General features: G+C 42.7%; 1 protein-coding gene across 2 annotated transcripts in view; it reads left to right on the plus strand.

The window, feature by feature from the left end:
* Positions 1 to 21,542, plus strand: part of KIAA1217 (KIAA1217 ortholog) — a 187,240-nt gene that overhangs the window by 123,911 nt on the left and 41,787 nt on the right. The window contains exons 6-7 of one of the 2 annotated variants that reach the window (XM_026065772.1): positions 11,987 to 12,819; positions 21,307 to 21,411. In XM_026065772.1, coding sequence (XP_025921557.1) covers positions 11,987 to 12,819; positions 21,307 to 21,411 — 938 coding nt within the window. The remainder of the gene's footprint in view (positions 1 to 11,986; positions 12,820 to 21,306; positions 21,412 to 21,542) is intronic. The other variant, XM_026065771.1, reaches the window with a different exon arrangement.

Here is a 21,542-nt window from a genome sequence, read left to right on the forward strand (position 1 = left end):
GGTTGACCTGCTGGAAAGCAGCTCTGCGGAGAAGGACCTGGGAGTGCTGGTGGACACCAAGTTAAGCATGAGGCAGCAATGTGCCCTTGTGGCCAAGAAGGCCAATGGTATCCTGGGGGGCATCAGGAAGAGTGTTGCCAGCAGGTCGAGGGAGGTGATTCTCCCCCTCTACTCAGCCCTGGTGAGACCACATCTGGAGTACTGCGTCCAGTTCTGGGCTCCCCAGTACAAGAGGGATGTGGCACTACTGGAGCAAGTCCAGCRAAGGACTACAAAGATGATTAKGGGACTGGAGCATCTCTCTTATGAGGAAAGGCTGAGAGAGCTGGGCCTGTTCAGCCTGGAGAAGAGAAGGCTGAGAGGAGATCTTATCAACGTGTACAAGTATCTGAAGGGAGGGTGTTGAGAGGATGGGRCCAGACTCTTTTCAGTGGTGCCGAGCGACAGGACACGAGGCAACGGGCACAAACTGAAACACAGACAGTTCCATCTGAACCTGAGGAAATACTTTTTCACTGTGAGGGTGACAGAGCACTGGAACAGGTTGCCCAGAGAGGTGGTGGTGGAGTCTCCTTCTCTGGAGATATTCAAAACGCGCCTGGATGCAATGCTGTGCACTGTGCTCTAGGTGACCCTGCTTGAGCAGGGGGGTTGGACTAGATGATCTCCAGAGGTCCCTTCCAACCTCAGCGATTCTGTGATTCCAGCTACTACTTATGGGCTCTGTGTGTGTACGTGTGTGTGTGTGTGGGGGGGGGGTTATATGTGGGTTTTTTTGTTTGTTTGTTTTAAAAGAACTAGGAGTTTGGAATAACTGTACTAGGACAGAACTTTATGGTACTTGTTTCTACCCCAAGACAGATCTATTTCACTAAGTGCCTTAGGAATCCGTAAACAGAGGTAAGAACAAATAAAATGTATGCTTGGGAGAAGATAGTCTGGTCTCTACATAATCTCAAGTCCAATACGTGTCAGGCAGAGAGAACTGTTCTGCTCTCTCCCTGTTTCCTTAGCTTCACCTCTCAAACTCAAAGAAGCGTTCTTGCATGATTTTCCATCTTCAGGGAAGGGCTACAGAAATTCTTGCAGGTATAAATATGGGCAGTTGCCTGGAGAGAAAGCTGAGACTGATCTGAAAGAGTTATTTGGGATCATGCAGAGCAGTGTGAGGGCAGTGGCACCAGCATAACCTAGTTGGGTGCGTGATCTGCTCCCCTATTTTTCCTGTAGGGAAACAGCTGAGGCTGAGACCAGGGTTGGATATGACCACTCTTTTCTTCCTCTGCTGAACAGTTGGAGGCAAAGCTAGGGGTCAGTCTTGCTCCTTTTGTTGCAGAAAATGGATAACGTTACTGAGGGATCTCTGTCATTGTGCTTGCCTGAGCAGAAGACATGCAGGGAAATGCCTCTGCTGCCTTGAGGAGTCTTGCGTGACAGAGGCTGCAGCTCCAGGAGATCCTGTAGACAACTCCATAGGTCTTTGTCCCCTTAAACTACCACTTTCTTGGATCAGAATTAGATGCTGGGTGGGCTATCRGATTGATAAGGTCAAGTAAAACCTTCATTTGGAGGGGGGAAGAAAAAAGAAGAAGAAAAAAAAAGAAAAAAAGGAATAATACCTCCCTTGGATTGTAGTTGTGAAAAAAACATCATCAACAAACTGTCTTCCCATTTGGCTTCTGCTGGACTGCACTATCTTGTTGCATTTAAGCAAAACTCCCACTGACTCCATCGCAAGCTTTTCTCCAGAGCACTGAGAGCACAACCAAGTCCTGAATTAGCAACAAGCCCTCCAGCCTGTAAGTGCTTCTCTGTTTTCTGGCAAGAAAACAGTTGTTTACAGCAGTACAAGGCACTAACTGCTTAATTATTTCCATCCATGGAAGTATTATTAAGRGAATAGGAACCAAAAGAACTGTTGTGAGGAATAGAAAGAACTGTGATCAGCAGTCAAACAATAAGATACGTCCATGCCTTGTATGTATACCCCACAGAAGACTTTAAAATGTTCTTTAGCTTTATAAATGCATGTTTTCCTGCTGTTGTTTCTCTAACACTTTTCCACTGAAGAATGAGGGGAGAAAAGAGAAAATAAATCAATGTGATAAGCAAAGGTCCAAGGGACTAATGATGTTAATAACATTGTAGAGGAAATTGTTGTGACTGGTGATTCAGCTCAGTGGTAACTTGGGCCTTTCTTAACATACACTTTAACATAGATTTCAAAGTAATAGGCTAATCCAAACTTCTGGGCCTGACACTGGTGAAGCCTGAGTGTTGCAGCTCTTAGGGGCATGCCCTTTGTTTATGTGGGAGTTAAACAGGAAAAGAGCTCTCGTTCCTTATAGTACATTATAAACAAATATATGGCAACTAATTACATGGAAGATAATGCATAGCGAGATAGGCAGGGCCTGAGGGCTCTGATAAAGTAATTGAAATGGAAAGTGATGCTTGAATGGTTTGTGTGCKTTGTTAGAACCTACAGATTAAATTATAGCCTTGGTAATGATATAGCCATGCAATATTTATTATGCTGGGCCTGATACACTTTAAAATTAAAAGATTCATTCCTCATATGAAAAACTCTTCATATGCATCAGAYATACTTGAAGACTACAGCACATAGTGCTATCTGTATGGAGAACTAGTTATAGTGTCTGATGTTCTGGGATATACTTTATCATGCTAGAGTCCAATTACTGAAAATGTGCATCCTACCAGCTTGCAATTCATAGCAGAGAAACTGCAATGAAATATAGTGGTCTTTCTTATCCTGCATATTAGCATAATAATGTGATTTCTCACTGCAGGTTTGTTGGTCTGTAAGGAAGAACATAAATGTCAGAGTATATTCTGCACTTGTTGGAAAGCATGTGTGGCATAAATGTGTGTTACAATAATTTGTTTGTATCTTTCTTTTCAAGTTTTTCAGTCTGGTTGGTCAGCAGACCTAACCAGTGTTTTAACTAGGTCAAGTATATACATCCACTCATTAAAAGGGAATGCTTGACTGGTTAGTTAAACCTGCCAAATATAAACCAGATGCTTCAATGGTAAATACTGCTTTATTCCTATACTGCAAGAAACAAGCCTTGACTGATTAAATTTAAAATCAAAATAAATGTTTAACATTGCTTCTGTTCTGTGTTATTGTTTTATTATAGTTCTAGTGTAAATATTTAATAACAATTGTATTTTAAAATATTTTTACAGTGAAATTGAAAACTGCATGTTTAAGATGAAATGAATATTTTTACACTCCTAAAAAAGACCTTTTACGTTATGCTACACGTAAATTCTGTGAAGTTTTTATCAAGACCAATAATGACATACAAATTTACAATGTACAGTACAAATAAGAGTACACAATAGCTGTCTACAATTCTAGAGGACTTCTGTTGCTGTTGGGGAGGATGCAGTAAGGCCTGGAACATACCGATGTTTAGTTTTGGCTACCAGATCTGCTATTGATCTTGATCATGTTACTTAAATTTTCATGTGTCAGATTACCCTTTTGTAATGGCAATGTGTGTTGTCTCCCTCACTAATGTCTGAGAGGCTGAGAGGAGTCCTGCAAAATAGAAATGTCACTCCAGTAAAGTCCCATCCTAACTGGTTCTCTACATCGATATTAGCTCATGCTCATGTGCCTCAAATTGTATTTTGATTCTTTTGAACAGCAGTCAAAATAATATAGGCAACCCTTTACTTAAAATGAAAAACAACCCAGAAGATAACTGCAGAGCTGTGATGTGCTTGTATTATGAGATTATCCTGTGGCTTTTATGTGCCATCTCTTCCACCCTGTAAATACTGCATTTTTAAGAATACATTTTCTGTATTATTTGGTCTTTTGGGGAGAGGAGGAGGAAGGGAGGGAAGCATGCTTCCTTTTTTTTTTTTTTTTTTTTTGACATTTGCCTTTCTATTGTGCCCCTTTTTAGAAAAAAGTGATCATAATTGCTTCCATGGTGTGCTGCGGAGATAGCAATGAGATTGATTTATGGTGGCCCCAAAGTTCGGCTCAGCGGAGCTGCTAAGGTGCTGGTTAATGAGTAGACAGCCTCCTGTCGCGCTTAGGTGCTTTGTCCTAGGGAAGGGGTTTGTGCCTCTTTCTATCAAATGTCACTACCAATCTGATAATTTTAAAAGCTTCTTAAGTTAATAACTGCTGTATTTTTTTTCTAAAATTGTGTGTGCTGGGTTTGCTAAATAATTTGAGAGCTTCTCCTGTTGGGGAATTAATATGTATGTGTTTCATATTGTTGCTTTCAGAAATGCACTCTCTTACCTTAATGAAGGTTACTCACTGTTTTATTTATGGCTTTCCCCTTTGTGAGTCTCTCTTGTACTTCATTCCATAGTGTTAGTCTCTTTCTATATATCTTATAGGCACACATTAAGAAATGGTTGAGCGACTGAATCACAYAGTGTCACACAGTTTGTGACTGGGTGACATGCCAAGGAGGTTATTTAGTGACTAATTTTGAAGGGGAGGAGAAATTGCAGGCTTGTCATGTGGAAAAGTACTTCAGTCTATTGAAGCAGCATTACTTAGATGACCGGGTAAAGCAAGATAGCCCGCCCCTGTTGTGAGCAGAGAGAACAAGGAACRTTTTTACAGTTTAAAAACCTTTTCCCAGAAGGCATGGCTATATAAAATATTATACTGTAGACTGAGGATTTAGATTCAAGGCTGAAAACAAAAAGTGCTTTATTAGAAGAAGTGGAACCAAATGTTCATCTTAYTGCTGTAGTCAAACAGGTGATTTCCTTAAGTAACAGTAAGTGGCTTTAATTATTTCAGAGCAAAATTTTAACCAGAGATTATTTTATTTGTCTGTAGGTAACAATGTTGTCTTAAGAAAAAACAGGTGTTTTACTGTTTTTAATTGTAGAAACAAATACCCAGATGGTTTAAGCATAGCTGAAAAAATGCCTGAACAAGCAGATTGCCTAGAATTAGGTCTGAAGCTCTCCTCTCTGCTTGTTTGCAAGATCCATCTTCAACATGTGCGCTGACTTAGAGCCAGGGTGGAGCAATCAGACATTATTTTTGATATTACCATTAAATTTGTTTTGTGGTTAACTTAGAGTTTTACAGATCTGTTTTGCATTCAGTAAAAAGTGAAATAGGTGTTTTTTGTTTTCCCCATGGGAGCTTTAGGATATGGTATGAATTAAATTTATATGTAGTCAGGGATATAGAAGGACATATTGATACATGTAAAGTACCATGAGTTAAAACATTTGGATAGCTGTAGGGGTTGTATTCACATGCAAGTGTGCTTTAAAGATACAGGTATAAAATAAGGAACAATAATGTTAAGAACGTGCTTGGTGTCCTGTCATATGGGAAGGGAAGTGATGGTGTGGCTGAGCTGTGCTTAATTCAGGCCAGTGCATGGGCAGTCACCATATTGTACCATAAAGACTCTCTCCCAGTGGGTGAAACAGTGCTTATGCCACATGCTTTGCATATGCCTGCTCAACATGCAGAATGGCATAGAGATTGGATATTGCAGCAATACAGAGTCATCTGATGATGACACCTGATCAAGGTGAGCTTAGGAGAACACACACATCCCCTCTTTGGAGGATTACAGTTATGTGCTCCAGCTTCCATCAGCTAGGGCAGTGAACATCCATCTGCTGGTTCTCTGCTGGTTTATGAGTATAGATATTGGAGGATTGGGTGGATTTGCCATCATTTACCATAGATGGGCATGTCCAAAGAAACACCTAATATTGACTGCTTACAGCATTGCTGATAAGTGGAAAGAAAAGCATAAAATTAATAGCATAGATGGAGGAAGGAAAACCAAATGATTCTCTTCCTGTATCCATATATGTTTCATTAAGTATTCTGTTCTGCTGTTATCGTTAGAACCAGAAAATTACAGTTTCGTAGACCCTCTGAATTTTTAGCTCAACTCTTTATGCATTGTAATACAAAGATTTTGCAGCTGGACATTTACCAAATCTATGCAAAAGAAGCTGAAGAATTGAAACCCAAATACTTGCTAAGGATGAGGAGTGAATTATAATGAATGCTGAGATTCCTCTGGGAATCTCATCTCTCAGTTTCCTGAAACTCCTTATCTAGAAAAGCATCCAGAAAAAGACTATGGAAATATGTGGAACATGTTAAGAGTGGAGCTAGCTGGGTTTCAGAATTCTCCAAAATGTCCAAAAACTTAGATATTTGAAATTCTGTTTTGGCACAATAAAAAAAAAATACCTGTACACTGAAATTTAAAATTGTTTTGGAAATACCAGCATGTGGTTACCATAATGAAAAACAATCATGGAACCTGGCAGCTCCTAGAACCTTGCACTGTGGGGCCGGACTCAGCTGAGGCCAGGTCTCCAAGCTGAACCTAGGCTAGCTGTTTCGTGCCCTCAAATCTCTATTTTGAGCGTCAGGGGGTCCATCCTTAGCCAAAAGCGACAAGTTAACTTCTAGTCTGGAAGCATTGCTGAGGAACTATAGACATTGAAACCCCTGGCATATTTTATCACAGACTCTAGAAGACCATCCCAGAACTGTCATGTGCCCGGCTCTGCAGATGAGACCGTGAGGGAGCTGGGGTCCCTGCCCCAGGGCAGGCTATGACCAAATTGCCCCAGGTCTATGAATCTGAAAATCCAAAGCTCTAGAGCCATCCAGGAATGTCTGATAAGAAATCATGTCCATGTTTGACTGAAATCTGCCATTTTTTTCCAGCCAACTTTTGCTTTACTGATGTTTCTACCAAATATTTCAGCTCTGATGAATTAGTGTTGTCTGCTAAAATTATTTTTCATTGGAAAGTTCCTGACCAGGACAAGCTATAAGTGATACTAATGTGTTTGCAGTTGTGAGTATGGTGTTGGGCAGTTGGAGGAACCCACAGCTGCAGCTAGCTATTTTTTTCTGTAATCACCTGACACAAAGGGAAAATTTATAGGAATTAAAAGGCATACAAAAAATAGGCAAGAATAGACAAGTGTGATAATCCTTCAGTGATGTCTGATAGCATGAGGAGGATTTGGCTTCAGATAGACAATCATCGTATGTGTGCTTAAAAGTTGTTGTTTTCAGACTCTATTAATTCTGTAGTTTTCAAGTGCACTATTTCTTATTGTGAATGATAATATTTTAGAAATATTGGAACTGTATCTGACAGTTTTTTACAAAAGATGATTTGTACTTTCAGATGTCCAAACCCAATCTGAATGAAAGATCAGTCATGGCAGAAGTGGTACCACAGAGCAGCTACTGATTAAACTGAGGTTTGGGGACAGCTGGTACAATTAGGCTGTCTTTGTTCTTTTCTCAAAAACAAAAACAAAAAAAACTAATAGTGTATTGTTGTTAAGGTTCTTTTAATTAATCTTTCCCCTGATTAGCAAAGTGAAGGATTGTATCACTTTGCAGAGGATTTTCTTCTGGTGAGTGATTTCCTTAAAAGGTCTCTTTACATACAGATGAATTAATCATTGCTGTAACAGTACTTAGCATTTCTGTAGCTGCTTCATAGCAGATTCTCCAGGCTCTTGATAAAGTTCTTTGCAAGTGTCCTCAGCTTACTGTTGGGTGAGCCAAATTGGAAAGCACAGATGCAGTTTCCTCAGGGCAACACAGGGTGTCAGTGGGAGAGTAAGAAAGTAATAGCTTCACATGCCTGAGAGGTGATTACTGGAGTCTGCTGGAAACTCCAGGGTGTCACAGGGAAGGTGTATGGATGAACAGGGATCATCTACATATTTTGGCAGGCTGAAATTCTTGGGGCAAAGCCAGTTGTTGCGCTCTGTATTGACATAGATGAGGCCGGGGAGAGCAATGGGAAAGGCTGCCAGGTCAGAAATCCTGCCCCAATTTTCCCTTTGCCTGTGTTTTGCTATGAGATGTTAACAGGTAATGGTGTGAGTCAGGCTGCACCTCTGGGATCCAGCTGTRGGCTGAGGTGGAGGGGTTGGTGTGGTGCCCATGAATCAGCAGCAGGTTCAGCACTAACTGGCACTGCTGGGTTTCCCTGGGTGTGCGTGCAAGCACGACTGTGCACACCCTGCCTTGTGTGTGCTACAGGTGCAGATGACATACWTTGAAGGCAGCCCAAGACAGCCGTAAGGATGGTTTCTTCATCATGAGATGCCCTTGTTGGGACAGACTGCAAAAGTGACCCTTGAGGCAGGACAGTCGTGACGAGTTTAGTGTGAAGATCAGCATAGTGGTATATTAGTCCTGATGGAGACAAGACAGACTGAATTGTAACGCAGAAAACACCAGCTGCTGAACTGTTCACTGGATGGCAGCTTGCTCTTTGCTATCCATGAGGCTTACAATAGCATGACTGCCCTTCTTTCGGGGGAACTGTGATGTTCAAGGGGCCAGGAGAGGGAGTAAGCCTTGTGTTCTGCTGTGGACTGAGATGCCAGGTCTGCCTGGCCTTTAGGAGAGCTCCCAGAAGCAAAGGAAACTCCTCGTAAGGTCTCCTTTTAGATGTTTGGGTGGATGCATAGCCAGTTTGCTATCTTTCCACATATAACTGCGTTCAAAATACAGCCACTCACTGAGTATGCAAAGTAATTCTGAAATGAAAAACATAGCTGATTTTGTATGCTGTTTACACTTCAGTATGTGCCCAGTTTCTCTATTGCTCCATTTAAAAAGAAAATCCAAATCTGTACTTTTCAGACTTAAGTGTTGTTAGACCAAGAAAACTCCTTAGGAGCTGCTTAAACAGGGTATGATCTCTTTTCCTACAGGAAGTGAAAGATTCTTAGTGATGCCTTTTCCCTTCTAATGTTTTATACAGAAATTGTAGTACTTGCCATTTGTCATATTTTAACCTGAAGGACTGACAAACAAATTTCTATTTCAAGGATGTAAAGTCTATGAGCAGTAAGAACGAGGAAGAGCTATGTGCTAAGGAAAACCGCACCCTCAGGCAAATATATTACATGGCTGCAGTTGGAAAGCACATGATCCCATGCTTGCCTTAAAACCTTTTTCCTTTTGCCCTCAAAGCAATTGGCTGTGATAGCACATAGCATTTGCAGGCTCAGATAAGCCCCAAATCCTCTTTCATTGTCCCTCAGTCATGCAGTTCAAGTCTAAGAACATGTGGCTTGGGACAGCCCACCTACTAGAGTATGTCTTTGCCTTGAGCAACACAGGGATTTTGAGTTGGAGGGCAGGAAGAAGAAAACAGGAGAGAAAGAGCTGTATATATGAGAGAAAGAGAGTAGCATGCCTTGAATACCCCACGAAAGATGTACAGATGAGAAAAACATCCTACGCATTTCAGAAGTTTCATTAGGGAAGAATCTGAAGATTTTAGAGAGCAGAAAAGCAGGAAGAGAGAAAAATATTGAACAGGTGACAGGAGATGCTGTAATCCACACAGTAACTTGTCTGTCACCACCCTGTTGCTGGCCCATGTCCCTGCCCAGCCCGCGTGCCCCAGTGCTCCTGCCGYGGGCACCCTTGGACTCTGTGGCTCTGACCGCGCTCCCCTTCTGCACGCTCCACCCAGGGACTGAGTCACATCTTAAAATAGTACGTGAACTTTTGAGGAAGAGGTTGTCTGCACAAGCATCTGTGCCCTGCCCAGCCCAGTAGGGCCTTGATTCAGGCTATGTACTCCATGTGCTATTTTAATGCAAAGCAAAAGTAAATAGGAGCATATAGGTCAGTACTTGGACATAGGGTAAATGTCAAGTTCTGACCAGTTGTGTTTTGAGCAGTAGCTTAGCCCCATGTTTGAACTCCTCATTTCCATCTTAATGTATGGCAATATATGAATGTGGCAAATAGGAATTTTTCTTTGAAGGATTTCTTTGACTCATGAAATGTGAATGAGCATATATGGGAATATGAGGCCCAGAAGTTAGGGGATATTAAACCTGTCCTTTTCAAAGTTTTCCTTGGAAATTTTCTCTCTTCTACTAACACTGGACTTTTCCTTTCACTGTAACCCAGTGCAGCCCTATGTCTGTGGTTTCTGTGCCTTGAAATATTACTATTGTACCTGTTGTAGCTTTAGCTGAAATGACTAAACTTAGCATGCTTAGCTTGGGTGGTGGGGACCAAGGAGTGCTTTCTCTCTGCGTGATCTTCTGTCAGTGCAAACATCTACTGCTAGATGTCCCTGGAGGTGTGACCCCCAAAGCTGCCCAGAGTCAGCAGGACCCTTTTCATTCTTTGGCTGAGGTCCAGCATCTGGATGTTCAATACAGCTCAGCATGTTGCAGTATTTCTTAAAGCTGGATGGACAACTATGTTGAATGCCCACTGATAATTTTATTAATACTGTTTAGTTATATTTTATTTCAAATTCCACATGACAGTAATTCTCTGTGCAAATGAAAAAACTATCCAACATCCCTCCTTGGCTGGAAGACTTTCTGGCTCATTTATAACCCATCCCAATGCGCTCCTTTGTTCTGTTACACTTGTTTGTTATTGCTGTGGCCACAGTCAGGTTATCTCCTTTCTTCTTTTTGATACCTGATACTGCAAACTTTTGATCTCTGGCCCTGGGGAACGTCATTTGTAATTCCCAGGTGTGGAGCCTGCCATGATGAGAACAGCAATTGTTTATACACTGCCATTGTAATTCCTTCACCAGTGGAAAAACCTGTGGTGGGGCAGGAGTAGAATACAATTTCTTGGTTTGTCAGCCAAGGATCACTAACTGCAGTGGATCCAGTCATATTGTCAAAACAAGGAGCGAGCGGCAGGGAAATGCTGAAGATTTCAAATCAACAACTTCCACTGCACATCAGTGTGTGCTGCATAACCTCAGGGATGTGTTGTTGGGTTCAGTGACATGGAGTTTTCCAGACCCACCTGGAAGTGATGGTGAGGGAAGYTGAGGTTGCCAACTCGTGTTTTAGAAGCTGTGATTTTTTTTTTTTTTTTTCCGTTATGTTTGGGGTGGCACACAGCTGACTTTTTCACCTCCCTCTTTGTCCCCATTACCATAACCATGCCATAGCAGGGACATCACATGTGCTAGAGCAGGATTTTCTCTTGTGCCTGTCAGTGACAATGTTCAGTCACCTAGAGAGGTTGTTGCTGGGCAGGGCGAGACGCTTCAGTCTCAGAAGTTAGTGCATGTGTATTCATTGCGGTTTTCAGCCGTGTCCATAGCTGGTTAACAAAATGCTAACATACTGGTGTTTTCCCTTTCTTTTCCTTGCTTGTTCATTCCTTCCTGCTGGCACTAACTGCTGCTGCTTTTAGGACTGTAATAAAATGTTTAGTGGCTTTGGGAGCACATGCTCCACAACGTGTCTGAAGCTCTGCTATCTTTCGTTACAATGCAGGAAACCTTTGGCACGTGCATTACGTAGGATAACCGTTTTCATGCACCTCAAATATCTTGTCAATAAATGTTTGCGTGTGTTTTTCTCCTGTGCATGGTGTATACTTTGCATTATTGTGCATAGAAATAAAGGCCGGGTCGAGGAATTAGCAAAAGACAAATTCCTGCAATGAAGGAAATGGCCAATTAGTTGTAATATTTATTTTCCTTGTCTAAGGACTTAGGCTTATATATGATGTCAAAACACCAGCATTTTCTTCCTGCTTTGGGATCAGTTAACTCTAGCCTATGTGTTTGTTTGACTGGTCACTAAACTGTTTAAGTCTGTCGTTTGTTTTGTGTACTTAGAGCACCTGGCACTAAAAACCCTGATCTCAGCTTGGGTATCTGTGAATAACAGATTAGGATGTTATTTGGATAAGTAAAAGCATTTTTAAAACTCTCATACTCCTATAACATACAGTCCATTTTCTTGCTGTCTCTGGATCTTATTTTCTTTAGGCACTGAGGTCTCAAGATGTTTTACTTATCTAGATGACAAATTATTTAATTTTGAGYGAGTTTGCTTGCTTTTCTTTCTCTAGATAGCATCAAGGTCGTCAGGACTTGCATCAGGCTTTGTTCACTTGGTAATTTTGCATCCTGTATGTTTTTGCTCTCATTTCCAGATGCAGAGGGAAATGGCTTACACGGGCCGAGACGGGCCAGGTGGCTCCCGGCCCGGCTCTGCCGCGCACCCCTCGCACGCGATGCCCAGCTCGCCGCCAGCCACCCCGGTGCCCCACTCCATGCCGCCCTCGCCGTCCCGCATCCCYTACGGGGGCGCCCGGCCCCTGGGGGTGCCGGGCAACGCGACAATCCCCAGGGACCGGCTCTCGAGCCTGCCGGCCTCGCGGTCGATATCGCCCAGCCCGAGCGCCATTCTGGAGAGGAGGGACGTGAAGCCGGACGAGGACATGAGCAACAAAAACCTCGCTCTGATCCGAAACGAAGGTCTGTATGGTGACCCCTACCTGTTCCACGAGGGGAGGATGAGTGTGGCGGCRCCCCACCCCGGACACCCCCTCGATGTCCCCGATCACATTGTAGCTTACCATCGCGGGACCATGAGGTCATCGAGCACTTACTGTAACCCCTCCATGCCACCCGAGATGCTGGAGCAGTCCCTGTACAGACAAAAATCCCGCAAGTACCCGGAGAGCCACTTGCCCACTCTCGGCTCCAAGACGCCTCCTGCGTCGCCCCACCGGGCGGCCGACGTGCGAATGGTCGACGTGCACCCTCACCACAACGCCCAYGTCCCCCCTCACGCCATCCAGCCCGACAGGTCTTCCCCCGGCCGCCAGTCCTTCAAAAAGGAGCCTGGACCGCCCATGTTCGCGGAGGCGAAAGCGCGCAGCGCCCTGGGTCTCCCAGGCATGGCCGAGGCGGCGCCGAGTCCAGCCGACAGACAGGCTTTTGGCTACGGGTCACCTGCAATGCCCAAAGACAAGGAGACAAGGTAAGGCAGAGCCAGGGCTCCATTTGTGCAAGCGAGAAACGTTCGTAACCTGCGCGGTTCGTGTTGCTTGACGCCCAAGGACGGTGCGGCGTGTAGGAGACGGCTGCGCTGGGCTGCGGTGTTTGCTGTCTGTCTGTCAGGGTGTTAGTAATTCAGCAGAGATGCGCCACCACCCGTTATTAATCCAAAAGTATTGTCAACCCATGATGAATCCCCAGTTATTTTCATTTGTGTAAATTTCAGTCATTGGAAAAAATAAAATAAAATAAAATGATTAACTAGGATTTTTCTTTCCAGACAACCAGATCATGTTACAAGAACAAATGATGTTCTGTTCCTGCTAATAAGGGAATATATTTCACCCCCGTTAAGAATGACACGCTGATATTACAATTTTGCTTCTTTACGGAGTGGAGTTTTTCTCATCTAGCGTTAGGAAATGGGAAGAATTTGTCATTACTGTCTCATCTCCTGTAAAACATGAATTTGCATAAAAATAGGACAGTTGTTTATAATAATGTTCCTCAAGGGGAAATTGCTGAGATGAGCAAGTCTGYCCCAGTGAAGAAATTGAAACAAGACTGCAGTTCCCAGTGATTTTTCCAGCCTCACCCGCAGCTGGTGACCCGACTGTTAACTCTTGCGCACTGATGACGATGACTCTCTCCTGTTTCTTTAAGCGCCAGGTTTGCACAGAGGTCTGTGAAGGCTCCTGCTGCCACAGACCCGGCCGCAGGAGAGAGAAACGGTTATGCTGCCCATTGGTTATTGTGTATTTGTATGAGTTGCGCTAATCTATGGCGTGATGTTTGTGCTGTTAACTTTTATAGAGCTCTTTAGGGAAGCGAAGATGAATAGCTGGAAAATGCTGAGCTCACAATGGCCTAAGGTAACTACTGACTACCTTAACTACTGATACAGAGCTTCATAAAACCCCTAAATATCCCTTCCATCTGAGCAACTTGTTCAGAAATAAGTTGCTGCTGACTGTGCGAGGCCAGAAAGAAGGATGTGTCATGATCTTCCTTGACTGGGAGAAAATGGAGGATGGAGGGAAATCACCCATCCACAAAAAACTGCGTGTTGGTGTCAGCTCGGTACTTATGTTGACACAAGGGTATGAGTGAGGGGCTATTACAATCTAAGGTCAGTGAAACCTGGTTTATATTTATTTATTTCTAAGGAAATGATACATGTATCTGAAATCTCATTTCAAGCTTCCATTACTGCAACTAGGAAATAAGTTGAACTATATTTGCTATTTCTAATCCAAGAGATAGCTTTCAGATAAAAAAAAAAACCAAACATTACAAGGTTTGTGTAAGGGGTCTGAAAATAAGAGAGGACACCAACTTTCCTGTCTGTGCTACTTTGTCTCTCCCTTTGGGGCATCTCATCTGTTTGCTCACGTACACAGATATGCATAGTGTATTTGTGTATATGTATTTGTGAATATACAAAGGGTGACTATACAGAGTTCTGCAGCTTCTTAAGGGGAGCTTCACACCAGGAGTTTTAGTACTGGTCCTGAGATGTATTTACAGTAATGAAAATAGCGTCTGCATAATTACACTTCCAATATTTACATGCCCTTAAAATTCAGCATGGTGTATATTAGCCAAACTACATTGAAAGATTCATTCTGAGAACTGTTCTTATAGGTTGTGGCTTTTTTTGAACCTTGAGAAACTGTGATTAAAAAAAAAAATTCTAAATACCAAAAGCAGTTAATGCAAATAGGTCTATTGTCTAAGCAATTGCAATATTAAGAATTTTGAGTTCTACAGATAAAAAGTGCTGTAAACCTTATTTTAGCTTTATAATAACTTCCTAAACTCTGAAAACAAATATTACTGAGATTGTACTAAATTAAACAAGGAACGCTAAGTTTATGCAGGCTGAGGTGCTCATTTCCTGCTTCAGCAGGGGCTGAATTCTTACGATCTCGTTATAAGCACCCAGAAACTGAGGTTTAAATGCAGCAAAGTACCTGTACCTTTCTGTGTAGGACTGACTGTTTTCACCCGTAAGCAGTACAGCTGGGTTTACTTCTGTGAGTTAGGATATTTGGGGATTGGAGGTGTAGGGCTGAATTTGTCCTCTTCAGGCTTGGTCAAAATGCGCACTCCTCCCTGCTGCGTCGTGGGGTGGCAGCGAAACCACAGGTCTGATCCCCCGGTGGCGCCGAGGGCCAAGGTGCTGCGGCCATGCGTGGCGGGAACGGGCCCCCGCGCGGCTCCGCAGGCACCCGCTTGCCGTCCCTGCCGGCAGCGGTGCAGGGTGCTTGGACCAAGGAGCATCTCGCGCCCATCTTCTTTGAAACTGCCTTGGCCGAGCACTGTCAGCCCCAGCGGCAATGCACACTTTAAGTATAAAGACAGAGAAAAGATTTAACTGGATCCTGACAGTGCTGGAAGTTCAGCTAGATCTCTCTTCCCCTGTTAATTCTCCTCCAGTTTTTCCAGTCAGGGGTTGAAGGGGGAGTATATATGTACTGTATCAAAAACTTGCTGGATGCTTTTAGCAGATCAGACTTCTCATTGACCATGTCAGGGTTTTGTTGAAGAAAATGGGACTATTACCTTTGTAATGCTAACTGCAGCAGATTTGAGTCTATAGAAGATAGAAAAAGGTGAAAACTGGTGCTTCCTGTCTCTTCTTTTTGGAGCTTCCTATTTTAATTTTGCAGTGTAGAAGCCAGTCTTGTCAAGTCTGTTATTTAAGCCCAAGTTGGGGCAGCTAATGTGTGGATTGCTTCACCTAATTCTTTCTTTTATCTGTTTTACTTCAGCTGTTTTCAAGGCAGCTACTTTTGTGGTATGAAAGCACTGAATAAGTTCTTATACTAAGTCATTTGCCAGAAGAATTCCATTTAAAGCACTTTTAAAACAGAGATAAGAAACAAGTTCATGGAGATTTCAAAAAGTAAAATACAATAGTATTCCTATGCACAAAAGATATTAAAGCAGTGACAGGTTGCAGTAGTTCATCTCTGAGGAGTCACCATCCCTTAAAGCTGAGGTTTAAAGGAAGAATAAGTAAATTTTTGTGAGTAATCATGAGCTGTTTAAAAAGTGATTTGGTATCATTTTTTTGGATGGACCATTTATATAGCTTTTGGTGGACAGTTCTGGAAGTTACTACAGGCAGAGCAGATGTTTAAATATTGAGAAATTGGAAAATAAGTTGTTTTCCAAAAAGTAACTCTAAACTAACTGTATTAAATGCCATTTAACTTGCATTCTTTGCATGTAAAACCCAATTTGAGTTGCAAAATTCTAGGTTATTTGATAGTGCTGAATACATATATAATAAATGCTGCTACTCACTATCACAGTCCCTAAAATAGCAAAATAATGTTATACAACACTCTTCCTCCAAAAGCATTTCAGGAGTGTACTGTGGGTTCTTTGTTGCCTGAACACACCTTTTGTCCTCTTCTTTTTATGCCACATACTAGTGAAAAAAGGTGATGGTAGACTGTGGTTCACTGAACAGCAAATGTGATCACATTCACCACTTGTGGCTTGCATTTAGATACTAAAGTGTCATGGCCACATTCAGGATATTGTATTTTGTTCCCATCATAAAACTACTTTATTGTTTGATACTTTTAAGAACGGATGGACTCTGCTATGCATTAGGAAAAAATATTTACTGAATTCATGCTCTGCAAAGCCATGGACAGTGGGAAACCCCATCAGTGATGCACTGAGAATTGTGTAAGAATGGTGCCTACTGGCCCTTGCAGATACGCCCTTGCAGACAGTCCTTCGAGTACAAACCCAACTTTGAGAATCGTTTCTCAAAGACTTTGCAATGGTAGTAGAATAGATTGTTTAAAAATGAGCTTTTAATGATGGCAGAATTATTTTTCAGTAGAGGCTTTGCTTTTTCCCCTCTGAATACGTTAGGTTTGATGGGTGACCAGTCCCTGCAGGGGGTGCTTGGAAAGGGAATAGTCCCCAAGGGACATTCTGCCCTCAGTGTCCTCCTGCTGCCAGGAGGGAGCAGGTGGCTGTATGGTCACKGCTCCTGGAGATGGCATCTCTCTCCAGGACCACAGCTGACCACAGAAACCTGTGCCTGCTGCACCCATCACAGACCTATGGCCTGGGGTCTGCAATCTGGAAGCTCCCATAAAAAGCCTTGGCAGCTGGAAACAATATCCCTTTCTGGAGGGCCAGAATTGTACATTCCTTTGTGAAAGGACTTGAATGACCAGGCAAAAAGGATGAACACAGGTGACCAATACAGGGTGGAGGGGAGGTAAACTGCACTTCGGGTTCCTGCTGTTGGAGGAACTATCTGGAGGAATGTGAGGTGCCAGCTCTTGAACTAGGGCTGTAAAATAATATCACATCTGGTAGTGCTTCAGAGCTCCCTATTTCACTTTAACTTCAAGCTTTAGGAAGTTTGAATTTAACCTCTTCTTTAGAAGATTGAAATGTCTGATCTCCTACACAGATAAACTTCATCTGCATGTAGTCTTTCCCTTGGGAGTAGAGCAGAGTACAGAAGAGTTTTGCTGCTTTTTGCTTCACACCTTTCAGGGGATACTCTCAGCTGTTTCTTTGAGGGTGTTGGGTGAAATCTGACTGTGCCACTTTCAGCTGGTGCTAGGGAAACTGTTGTGAAGGACAGCCCACTCATGTTTCCTTTTTTCCACCCCAATAAGATTAAAAAAATTGTAAAAATGTTTCTCTCATAGGGTTATGTAGAAAGAAATGCATTTTTCCCTGTCTCTGACCTTCCTTTTGATTACTGTACAGACTCCACTCAGAGTTTAACTATAAAATATGAAGTCACTAAAAATTCTTCTCCAAGGTAGCTTGCTATTAGCTCATGGTGTCAGACTTGCTATTTGAATATGTCTGTTACAGATGATGCACTGCACAGCCTGGGGTAGGATATGGACATGAATGAGCAGTTACAAAGCCCAATTTCTAGTTTGTGCCTGTACAAAGCACGAGGCATCTTCTCAATGATGTGAATATTGAAGATGTCCTCAGGAAAGGGAAGTCACATGCAAGTCGCATGTAGATAGCATTGTGGTGAGAAGTGGGTACTGGTTTAGCAATGTATCATACCCTGCTTGGGACTACTTCCAATTACTTGCAGTACAAGAATGACATGAAACCTCAATGAAACTGCAGGGAAGAAATCTAATGATGAAATCTGATGTCTCAGTGCAGATCCTAGATGAGAAAGGCCTTGTTCTGATTGTACTGAATTTGGAGAGTGAGATCCTCAGGTGGGACCTGAGCCCCTAAACATATGCAGGGGGCTGGGAGCAGTGAAAGGGGCTGCCTGGAGAAACAGAGGACATGCAGCTGTTATATGTCAGAGCATCTCATGCATCCTTTGCTGGTGGAGGTCTCTGACAAGCTGAAGCCAAGTCTGTCTGAGCAACCTGTTGGAACTGGGGGTGGCTTCTGACTTTGTCCCCTCCTCTCCTCCTCCACCGCTCAGGTCTGACTCTCCCAGTGCTTATAGGAAAACAGTGCAGAGCAATGCCCTCTAATCCCAGTCCTGCTGCAATAGACAGTTTTTTCCTAACCGCTGGAGAAGCGTCCCTCCCTGCTTTTCCCAGCTGGCTGAGAGGTGCAGATTTATCCTGAGCCGTGGGAAGGGACCGCGGGACCAGGCTGTTATGTCCTTTATGTGAGCTGCTGGCACTTTCTCTGCAGAGGGAACAGAGCCAGCATGCTTCCTCTGCAGAGGGAACAGAGCTAGCAGTGATGTAAAGCACCTCTCTCCAACCACCGGTGGTGCCAAGGAAGATAAAACACAAGTTGCAGCTCCTCTGGTCCCTGGGCTTCCAGTCCATATTGGTATGGCTTATGCTTGGTGTGAGCTTGTAGGTGGGTCCAGTTCAACCCAGCATACCTAAATCCAGGGGCAAGGTAGAGAATATAATGTTTAGAACCAAAAATGTCAAAGTTTTATTATGGTGCCAGCATTGCCAGTCTGGCACAGGCTGAGGAAAACGTTTATTTTCTCCCTCTAACTCCATTGGACCATCATGATGTTGGGAACTGGGGTTGCTGCCAGTCCTTCACCTGAGGACCAGAGGGAATGGGTGAAAAAGCAGGATGGCCTGTTGCTCCTCCTTAGGGGGCTGTGCAGTGGGGTGACATGCCCATGCTGTGAGGTGTGACGCTGGGGTGTACAGCAGCGTGGGGCAGGTCGCTGTTGTTGGCCTAATGTGAAATGTCAGCTTGCATCCCTCCCTGCCAGCTCTGGAAAGTCACGGTGCCTTCCATGGATTTCAGTCAAACTGCAAAGTCTCTGAAAATCAGGTCACTTTAATTCCTAAAAGATGCCTCATTTCAGACACCTGTTTTAGAAATGTTTGGTGTTAATGGCCATAAATAGTCTGGGTATTAGACTGAAACAATTATGAGAAAAATCCTGCCTTGTCTCTAGCAGAGTAACTCCAGAACATATGTAGATTCTTTGCATTCTTAATGTTTTTACCATATGAAAAATAATGTGCTCTATTCAATTGATTCCAGTATTTCATTCTTTTTTATCATCTCCTATCTCTGGAACATCCCTCTCCATCTTAACAACATATTTTCCTAGATTTCATGGCAAAGGACAAGATCAGCTTTGTGTTTTCATAATTTTGTTTGAAGCAGAAAATTGTTTCCAGATTATCAAACATGGGATGGAAAAAACATCATATTTATGAATTGGTAAAGCAGATAGACTTCCAGTTGAGTTTAGTTCCAGGAAGGGCTTGTGATGATTATCTGGGAAAAAAAAAATGTTTTCATTATTAGGTGTCAAAAATGCTGCATTAAAGTTTGTTAGAATATATTTATCCCAGGTTTTTAGTACTTGTTTTCATTCCAAAGGTTACTGTAGCCTGAACCAGTTTCTTATTTTAAAACTTATAACAGTGGACATTCTGTAACATATTTCTTGGTTTGAAATGAATTGGGTCAGATTGACTAGTCTTCTCATCACTGTTCAAAATATCTTTCTACATGAAGACAGAAAAGTAAGAAGTGCACATCATATTAAACCACAATAAGAACATGTCAGGTGACTGAGGACTGAATGAGCGGTCTCTTATTGCACCCTTTGTGTCTGTTAGCATCTCATTAATTGTCTTACTGTCCATTTTCCTTAATATCTGGGTGTCTCAGTGTCTCCCATCTGCTTGCTATCCCAACAAACCTCTATTTCCTTCCCAGAGTGTGAATGAAATAGTCTGGATTAGTCAATGTGGTTGACTAGGAACTGGACTGGTTACTCACTTTGTATTATTTCAGCTTGCTTTTACCCTGTGTTTATCAAATGGCATTATTGTTTTGGCCGCCCAGCCACAACTGGCGCTGGGAGTGGACAGCGCTTGGTTGCTCCCGCACCCAGGGCACCTGGGCAGCAATGGATGGCCCCTGCAGCAGCCCGAACCTGGGGCCTCTGGCCGCTTGGTCTGGGTGTACAGCCCGTTGTCTTTCATGAGTCATTGCTGCTGCTCTTGGTCACTTGCTTTTTGAGAGGTTGTGTCCTAGGTCATCTCCCAAAATCAGAGCCTGTTCTTAGCATCTGCTTTTGTGTGTTTTCCCCAGTCACTTAACTGGTGTCATATATAAGGACCCACTTTCAGAAGGTCCTGTCTGAGGTCTCCTATGGATGTGTGTCTATGCTGTAGGGGGTCATTGCCATAGTGGCACATGAAAGTAAGTGCCTCTGTGAATAGAAGTCTGGTTTGGGGCTACCAAGGCAGTCGCCTGGTACCTGACTAGCATATACATTCATGTAACAGCGTGCAAAGATAAACACACAAAAGCTAGTCTTCCTATCCAAAAAAGTCGTTGCTCTTGTTTGGCATCTTTTCATATCTCATGGAAAACGCTGGCCTTAAACAAATCTGTCTGTTTTAATATCATTTTGCTGCACAGTCTGTATTTGGTGTCCTATGCCTTGTCTGTCACATTGCTGTTCTTTCCAGAGCAGACAGTTGTATGACAAGTGCAAAGGATTTGGCCTGGGAAATAGTTAGTTTGGGCAGATTAAATGCTTCACAGACAAAAATCCTGATTTGGGGGAAAGTAAAAATAGTAACAAGAAGCAGTCTGAAGTCCTTAATCCACAGGGAGAACTATTTGCCCAGTAGAGGTAAGGGAAAAGAGAAAATATATGTAATGCTGAAAAAAATGATTTTTGCTAGTTTCAAGAGGCATTAACTTACTGTTTTAGGTGCCGTTTTTGTGAGATAACTAGAAGTTTATTATCTGGGTTCTTTTTTTTTTTTTAACCATGCAGATGACTTTTTATTGTCTGTTACCATGCAAAAGCTGTCCAATCCAAGATGCGGTAAGCCGTTGTAACAAGGTATATGCAAACTGATACCCATGAGACTTCACACAAACTCTTTGGTGTCTTTCCAGTCCTGTGGTAATCATTCACCTAGAAAAACAAGTCTGAAAACAAATATATCTGGCTTTAACAAATGGTTCTCTTGTCTTACAGAGAGAGGATACAAGCCATGGAGAAACAGATTGCCAGTTTAACTGGTCTTGTTCAGTCTGCGCTTTTTAAAGGGCCAAATACAAGTAATAGCAAAGATGCTTCTAGGTAAAAAAAGAATTCATTAAATCTGTTTCTCTGTAATGATTTTAGTAATCAATCAAAAATAATATTTGAATGTAATAGTAAAAAATCCTGAATGCTCAATCATTTTAAAATTATCTGTATCATCCCCATGA

The sequence above is a fragment of the Apteryx rowi genome, unplaced genomic scaffold (assembly GCF_003343035.1).
Source record: "Apteryx rowi isolate R43461 unplaced genomic scaffold, aptRow1 scaffold_231, whole genome shotgun sequence".
Lineage (NCBI taxonomy): Eukaryota > Metazoa > Chordata > Aves > Apterygiformes > Apterygidae > Apteryx > Apteryx rowi.